The sequence below is a fragment of the Vulpes lagopus genome, chromosome 4 (assembly GCF_018345385.1).
Source record: "Vulpes lagopus strain Blue_001 chromosome 4, ASM1834538v1, whole genome shotgun sequence".
Classification (NCBI taxonomy): domain Eukaryota; kingdom Metazoa; phylum Chordata; class Mammalia; order Carnivora; family Canidae; genus Vulpes; species Vulpes lagopus.
The window spans coordinates 46,443,558-46,451,529 of NC_054827.1; the positions used below are offsets into that span (position 1 = coordinate 46,443,558).

The 7,972-nt window shown below is 60.5% G+C and overlaps 1 protein-coding gene across 1 annotated transcript; it reads left to right on the plus strand.

Annotated features, from left to right (window-relative positions):
- The first annotated feature begins 320 nt into the window (after positions 1–320).
- DDX56 (DEAD-box helicase 56) lies at positions 321–7,517 on the plus strand. Its single transcript, XM_041751603.1, has 14 exons — positions 321–1,025; positions 1,103–1,264; positions 1,706–1,866; positions 2,039–2,209; positions 2,289–2,379; positions 2,928–3,172; positions 3,495–3,614; positions 4,183–4,296; positions 4,381–4,475; positions 5,335–5,408; positions 5,548–5,637; positions 5,899–6,004; positions 6,801–6,871; positions 7,208–7,517. The coding sequence occupies exons 1-14, from the start codon at positions 966–968 to the stop codon at positions 7,283–7,285; spliced, it is 1,638 nt and encodes a 545-aa protein (XP_041607537.1). The 5' UTR covers positions 321–965; the 3' UTR covers positions 7,286–7,517.
- Positions 7,518–7,972: the final 455 nt, after the last annotated feature.

Sequence of the window (7,972 nt, forward strand, 5' to 3'; positions counted from 1 at the left end):
AGGGAGCCGGATGTGGGACTCAATCTTGGGACTGCTGGATCAGGCCCTGAGCCAAAGGCAAGATGCTCAACCGCTGAGCCACCCAGGCGTCCCTGTCATTAATATTCTTAATTTTTTTTTTATTTGTGATAGTCACAGAGAGAGAGAGAGAGGCAGAGACATAGGCAGAGGGAGAAGCAGGCTCCATGCACCGGGAGCCTGACGTGGGATTCGATCCCGGGTCTCCAGGATCGCGCCCTGGGCCAAAGGCAGGCGCCAAACCGCTGCGCCACCCAGGGATCCCTGTCATTAATATTCTTAAAGTATTTTTAAAACTACGTGTTCCTTATGTTCTAATTCTGGATGGTGTAGAACAGTCCAACGATAACCGACTTAAGTTTCTTTGAATGTTTATACAATGGTTTTTTATTTCCTTGTTAGAGTGAACACAGGGAGGATGAGGATGAGCTGCGCCTTGGTCTGGGCCCCTGGGAATACGGACCGGTCAGGGCGGAGTTGGGGCGCTGCACCGAGGCTGTCAGGCTGCGGAGGCGGGTCTCGAGCTGGGCTCCGGGGGTAGGGACGGGTCAGGGCGGAGTGGGGGGGGCTGCAGCGAGGCTGTCAGGCTGCGGGGGGCGGGGGTCTCGGGCTGAGCCCCGGGGGTAGGATCGGCCGGTCGGTCCGTCCCAGGTGTCTGCACTGTCCGCCGGGCCGAGCAAGATGGGCAGAGCCGGCGCAGCTCCGACGGCCAGGCTGGCGAAGGAGCCGCGGGCAGAAGGTAGAGCCGCTGGCAGCCGCTGAGCGCGGCACGCAGAGACCGACCCCGGACCCCGCGAACCACTGCAGCCGCAGATGCCCGCCCGGACGCCGGAAGCCGGGCGCCAGCACTTCCGGGGGGCGGCTCCCGGGACGCTGATTGGTGGTTGCGCCGCTCGCCGTCGGCCCCTTCCTGCGGTGCGTACGCACCGCCCCCGCAGAGCCGTAGCATGGCGGACCCAGAGGCGGTGGGCTTCGAGCACATGGGCCTCGACCCACGGCTGCTGCAGGTACCGGGAGGGACGAGCTACCGGGCCCACGAGCCTGGGGGCGGGGCGCCGCCTGAGCCGCGCGTCGTGTCTTCTAGGCCGTCGCCGACCTGGGCTGGTCGCGACCCACGCTGATCCAGGAGAAGGCCATCCCGCTGGCCCTGGAGGGGAAGGACCTGCTGGCCCGGGCGCGCACCGGCTCGGGGAAGACGGCCGCCTACGCCATTCCTGCGCTGCAGCTGCTGCTCCAGCGGAAGGCGGTGGGTGGGGGCGGGGCGCTCCTGGGGCGACCGGGGGGAGGGACGGGGGGCTCCGGGCCCCCCAAAGGCCGCCCCGGGGTGCGGTGTGTGTGCTCCGCGCTCTGGCCCCTGCTCCGGGCGCCGCTGCCGCTACGTGAGCGCTGCCCTGTGTTTTCCGGCTGTAAAGGGAGGACACGCCCCCCGCTCGGTGCGTGAGCCGCACCCCGGAGCGCTCCGGCTGCAGTCCGTGCAGCCCCGGGTCGCCGCCGAGCCGTGCCCCCTGACGGGCGGTGCGGGGGGAGGGGCCCTCTGTTCCACCCTTCGTTCCGTTCTGGGCTGCGCGGAGGTGAGCGAGGGGCTGGTCAGAGCACAGCCCGGGTGGTGGAGCGGAAGACCCCGCGGTTGGGTCAGGTGGCCCTGAGGTCGCTGGCTGGCTGAAGTCTGTCGTTGATGCTCTTGCAGACAGGCTCTGCGGTGGAGCAGGCTGTAAGAGGGCTTGTCCTGGTGCCCACCAAAGAGCTGGCACGGCAGGCCCGGTCCATGATTCAGCAGCTGGCTTCCTACTGTGCTCGAGACATCCGGGTGGCTGATGTCTCAGCTGCTGAAGACTCAGCCTCTCAGCGGTGGGTGAGAGCCACAGAGCCCTAGAGGGATGACCTGCACGGGGATGCGGGATGGGGATGCGGGATCAGGTTTGCTGGGTTCCGTGCAGCAGGAGGCGCGGCCAGCGTGCGGTGGTGGTGGGGGCATGAGTTGCTGTGTGCTTCCCAACACGGAGGTGTCTGCTGCTTGCAGAGCTGTGCTGATGGAGAAGCCTGACATCGTTGTGGGGACCCCGTCTCGCATTTTAAACCACCTGCAGCAGGATAGTTTGGTTCTGCGAGACTCCCTGGAGCTGCTGGTGCTGGACGAGGCTGACCTTCTTTTCTCCTTTGGCTTCGAGGAAGAACTCAAAGGTCTTCTCTGGTAAGGAAGAGAGGTGTGTGGGGCTGTGAGTAGACAGCAGGGCCTAGGGCTGGGATCTGACAGGCTGTTTTTTTTCTAGTCACTTGCCTCGGATTTACCAGGCTTTTTTGATGTCAGCTACTTTTAACGAGGATGTGCAAGCACTCAAGGAGCTGGTACTTCATAATCCGGTAAGGGCACTGTGGGAGCATCTGGAGCCACTGGACTGTGATTGTTAACTTTCCAAGGAGTTCTTTGGTATTTCGGGTGGGGTAGTTGCTCATGTTTTGGAGGCTCTGGAAACTGGTGGTCATCTATAGTGCCATCTTCTTACGGTCACTGCATATTTGCAGATGTTTGCAGGTAGTGGGTTCAAACAATGCTTCTTTACATAAAGGCCTGAATTGGGAGCCTCAAGAGTCAGAAAAGCTGCTTTGAGCAGCACGGTCAAAGCTCTCGCTGTACATGAGCTTGAGTCCTGAGAGATTGCTGCCTTGGGGCTCTCCTCCTCACTGCAGTTGCTTATCATGTGTTTCTTTCTGTTCTGGGCCTCCAGCATCTTGTAACTGTACAGTCTCTGTACACCACAGTCAGGGTACATTGAGTCCTAACATCACTGGGTCAGAGGGGACACCAGGTGCTCTGCCCTAACACGTTTGTGCCCTGGCTTGGACCAGCAGCTGGCAGTAGTTCTTCGTTTTCTCCTCTTCCCTGACCTCGGGGCACCTACCTTCTGTAGGTCACTCTCAAGCTGCAGGAGTCCCAGCTGCCCGGGCCAGACCAGTTGCGGCAGTTCCAGGTGGTCTGCGAGACAGAGGAAGACAAGTTCCTGTTGCTGTACGCCCTGCTCAAGCTGTCGTTGATTCGTGGCAAGTGCCTGCTCTTTGTCAACACCCTGGAGCGGAGCTATCGGCTGCGCCTCTTCCTGGAGCAGTTCAGCATCCCGGCGTGCGTGCTCAATGGAGAGCTCCCACTGTGCTCCAGGTTTGTCCACTCTGGCGCTTTGGCTGAGAAGCACTGAAGCAGGGGACTGAGAAGGAGAGACACGGGGGCTGCTCCTGTGTCTAAAGTGGGAGGTAGAGCCCGGCCTGTGGGTTGGGCTTGAGTGCTTCTCATTGGCTTTCCGTGTCACAGCTCTGAGATTCCTGCTGTCACATTGTCTTCAGCTGAGGCGCTGAGGCCCAAAGGTGAAGCAGGAGCAGAGCTGGAAAAGGAAGAGTTAGAATACAGTCATGATGATGATGGGGGTAGGAGGGCCCTTCAGCTGGCTTTGGGGGCTGATCCTTTCTCTGCTCTTGGGCTGTAGGTGCCACATTATTTCACAGTTCAACCAGGGTTTCTATGACTGTGTCATAGCGACTGATGCTGAAGTCCTGGGATCCCTAGTCAAGGGCAGGCGTCGGGGCCGAGGACCCCGGGGGGACAGGTGAGTGCTGGTGTTTCCCTTTCGTGGTGCACTGCAAGGAGACCTGTTTTCTCAGCCTTTCAGAAGGTGGTGAAACCAGTGTCCTGAGCAAGGAGTCTGGTGCTGGGGCCTTGCTGCTGACCATGGCCCACGGAGCCCTTGCTCTGTTGCCGGGGTCTAGAGGATAGTGAAGGGTGTGCATGCATGCGCTCTGGGGCAGTGGGAAGGGCCAAGCGTAGCAGATTGTTGGTGAACCGTCCTGCACGTGCAGCTCTGACCCACAAGGAGGAAGGTTTCCCAAGGGATCGGGAGTTCCAGTCTCTGCCTAGCAGGCCGTCTGGCCAGGAATGGATCTGGGGTTGTCTTGTGTCACAGTGAGTTCTGCTCTCCCCCTAGCACTGGGGTCAGGGCAGTCATTTGGCCACCCTTGTCCAATGGTTTCTAAGTGGCTCTGGTTTCAGGGTTCCAAACTATCAGAGTCTTCTAGTCTTGTGTAAAGCTTTATTGAGTGATTTTGTTGATTAAATGGCTTGAGGTTGCAACCTGGAGGGAGGGGGGGTCAATCTGACGTTGGGACATCTCCTCACAGGGCCTCTGATCCGGAGGCAGGCGTGGCCCGGGGCATAGACTTCCACCATGTGTCTGCTGTGCTCAACTTTGACCTGCCTCCAACCCCTGAGGCCTACATCCATCGAGCTGGCAGGTGGGAGAGCGGGGGCGTGGTGTGCAGGTGCGGGGACCATGGGCTTCAGGCCAGAGGTTCAGGCTGGGTCATCTGTTCTTGCAGGACGGCACGTGCCAACAACCCTGGCATGGTTTTGACCTTCGTGCTGCCAACTGAGCAGTCCCACCTGGACACGATCGAGGAGCTTCTTAGTGGAGGTAAGCACTCAGCGCTCTTCCTGCAACGCTTTAGACCCAGTGGTGGTGATGGCAGCACCCCTTGCTCAGCCCTGCTGTGTGTCTCCTCTCTTCTCCATCCTCCTCCCACCCTAGGGGGGCAGGGAGTGTCGCCACAGATGAGCAAGTTGAGGCTCAGAGTCAAGGGGCAGAAGGGCCAGGGGAGGGGAGTGGGATTTGACAGATGGGGACGGGATTGGTGGTGTCTCAGGAAAGGATCTTGTGGGGATCTGGGGGGCCTCTGATTTCTAAGTTGCCGGGCTTAGATCTGGGTGCCCCCCGGGCCTCCCAGCAGTTATGCCACAGTAGCATAGCTGTCACCGTTCCAAGCGGTGAGCAGTGGCTGGCAGAAGAGGTGTAGGTGGGGCTGCTGACCAGCCAGGAGGCTCCCCAAAGGGGCCTCGTTCGTGCCCGTGTTGGGGATCCAGGAAGGACACTGCAGGCTCGTGCAGAAGGGGGGCTGGGGGCACTGCTTGGCGGGAGCACGAGGGGTGCTTCTACTTTGAGACGCTGGTTTGTCATGAACGGTGAGTGTCCTAGTGTGTGGCTGTGTCTGCTGAGGGCAGTTCTGACTGCAGATGCTGGTACTCTCTGCTGCCCTCGGCTGTTGTCTTGGAGCCCTTACAGTCAGAGTGGCCGTGGGGGAGGAACTGGGGAGGTGGGCAGGTTCTGGTGCTGCTGTGACAGGCACCCAAGGGACCACAGACTAGGGGCAGGACATTGTGGCTGGGGCAGCTACCCTGGGCATCTCACTGTGTGTGCTCCTCACAGGGAAGGCGTGGGCTGGGGGGCTCTGGTAGGCCTGCTTTTCAGGGCTCTCTCACTTCCATGCTCTCCACAGAGAACGGAGCCCCCGTCCTGCTTCCCTACCAGTTCCGCATGGAAGAGATAGAGGGTTTCCGCTATCGCTGCCGGGTGAGCGGGGTCTCGGGCGGGGGTGGAGCGGGGGGCCAGTCTTTCTGGGACCCGGATCAGACCCCTGCCACTGAGCACCCAGTGGGCAGCACCCCACTGTTGCCCCCACCCCACCCTGACTTTTGTCGTTTACGTCCAGGATGCCATGCGCTCAGTGACCAAACAGGCCATTCGAGAGGCGAGGTTGAAGGAGATCAAGGAGGAGCTTCTGCACTCAGAGAGGCTCAAGGTGAGGCTCAGAGTCTACAGGGGACACAGAATCACTGCCATGGAGTTGATTCCTGGGACGCATTGCTGTGGGGAGAGTGCCCCTGGGATGCCCTAGGCAAAGGCCCTGCATCCATGTGGGTCACAGCTGCCATGGGAAGGGCAGTGTGCTCCCAGACACGGCACCTTAGGGAGGCGGGAGATGCACAGCATGCCCACCCAAAGGCCCTCTGTGGAGCCACAGGAGGCAGGCTGACCCCATGTGTGCCCATCTCTCCTGCAGACGTACTTTGAGGACAACCCCCGGGACCTGCAGTTGCTGCGGCATGACCTGCCCTTGCACCCTGCCATAGTGAAGCCTCACCTGGGCCACGTCCCTGACTACCTGGGTGAGCGAGTGGGCTGACACAGATGCAAACGTGTCTGCTAACATAGATAGCTTAAACTGGTGGGCATGCACTCCCTGGATCTGTGGAGGTGGGAGACCCCCTTGCTGTAGGCAGTCAGCAGTGAGGCCAGGTGGGCCTGCTGTGGCACCTGGCCTGTGGGGAGGAGGCACATGGGTACAGCGGAGGGTCGTGGGCAGTAGGTGGTGCTGCCCGTGCTGGGGGCATGAGGCCAGTCACCAAGTGAGCTGCGGGCAGGCGGCAGGGAGAAAATAGGCCTCTCAATATCATGGGGTCGGGGAACCCCGTTCTCTGTCTTATAGGAGCCAAGTGTTTGGTAGGAGTGTGAGGCTGGGGGCCTGGGGTTTGGGGTGAGTTGGGAGAGGGCGATGGCGGGGTGTGCAGACCCTATCAGGGTCAGGTATAGGTGAGGCTGGGGGTGGAGGGGTGCAACAGGTGCAGCAGTGACCATGTGGCCAGGTGGGTGTAGGAAGGCCGTGGGGAGAGGCCCCCAGGGTGCGCTGGGTTTGTTATCATGGACCGTATATGACCTAAGTTACGTGGAAGCTTTTGTTTTGTTTTAGGGGTAACTTTTTCCATTAAAAAACACAAGGTTTTTTTTTATTGCCACGTTGTTTTTACAAGTTAAATTCGGCAGGGGAGTGACTTAAAGTCTCCGCAGCCTTACCTCAGGGGTGGCCACTGGGGTGGGGTTACCTTGCTGCGCTCAGGGCACCCGCTGCAGGGGGTGTGGGCGGCAAGGGGTGCTGGCCGCTGCTCAGTCTGTGTGTGTCTCCAGTTCCTCCCGCTCTGCGTGGTCTCGTCCGCCCTCACAAGAAGCGGAAGAAACTGGCCTCTAAGAAGGTCAAGGTATGTCCCCTGCAGCCTCGGCCACACCGCAGGGCTCCCCTCCTCCTTCGTCATCACCTTGCCCATGGGAGGGAGGAGAGAGGCCTCGAGACCCGGCCCTAAACTCTTGGGCTGCAGGTCCAAGTCGTAGGGGCCAGACACACCCCAGGCTTCCTCAGACAGCTTCAGTACCATAGGGCGGTCTGCTTCTCTGTCATCCCTGCCCACTCTCCACTTCTTGGCTTGTGGCCTGCAGGGTCTTGCTGAGAGGCCCCACCTCTTACTTCCCTGAGCGTTTCTCCGTTCAGGTGGACAGATGTCCGATGCCCTCGGCTAACCTGCAACTTTGCCCTGCAGAAAGCCAAGACCCAGAATCCCCTGCGCAGCTTCAGGCACAGAAAAGAGAGACGCAGACCCACAGCCGTGCCTTCCTGAAGTCATCTGGGCAGCCTGTGTCCCGGGCCCTTTCCAGGGCTGAGCGCTATGCGGGGTGCAGACACTGGCTTCCCACCCTGGCCGGACTGGATTCTGGGGCCGACCTGCGGTGCTGCTAGGCTGGCCTTCTGCTTCCTAGTGGACTAGATTCCAGCCATCCTGCCTTGTGCTTCCTGCAAGTAGGAAGGGATGTCTGTCCCTGGAGATCTGGGGAATTAAACTGCTTCTGGGAGTTGGTGCCTGGCTTTCTGCTGGCTGTGTGCGTGATGCCCGCCTGGCCAGCAGAGGTCAGCCGTGAGGCACTGCAGCAACTCTCCTGGGTCTGGTCCAGCCCCTGGCCGTGCCCAAGGCCTCCCTCCCCTGAAGCTCAGAGAAGATGGGCCTTCCACTTCATTGGGTGCGATGTAAATTCAGTCTCAGTCTCCGCCCGAGAGCCAGGAGAGCCAGCCGTCCCCTGAGCTCCTGCCCCACTCCACTAGGCACACCTGTGAGCACCCGGGTGGTGGTGGGATGCACGTACTCGCTGTTGGGTGCCCTCCCTTGAGCCAGGGGGCCCAGCACATCCCAGCTCCTGCTGCTGTGGGAAGGCAGGATCTCGATGGCGTTGTGTTTAGTATTCCCGGCACCTGCTTATGGGTGTTGTGAGGCCAGGCTGGTTGGGAGAGGACTTGTGTGTGGAGGAGGCTA

What these genes read in the sequence shown, in the direction of transcription:
- DDX56 (XM_041751603.1), top strand. Translation starts at nt 966, where the DNA reads ATGGCGGACCCAGAGGCGGTGGGCTTCGAGCACATGGGCCTCGACCCA. An exon ending in CGAGGAGCTTCTTAGTGGAG is followed by an intron (nt 4,476 to 5,334) that starts GTAAGCACTCAG and finishes TGCTCTCCACAG; the next exon opens with AGAACGGAGCCCCCGTCCTG. An exon ending in GTTTCCGCTATCGCTGCCGG is followed by an intron (nt 5,409 to 5,547) that starts GTGAGCGGGGTC and finishes GTTTACGTCCAG; the next exon opens with GATGCCATGCGCTCAGTGAC.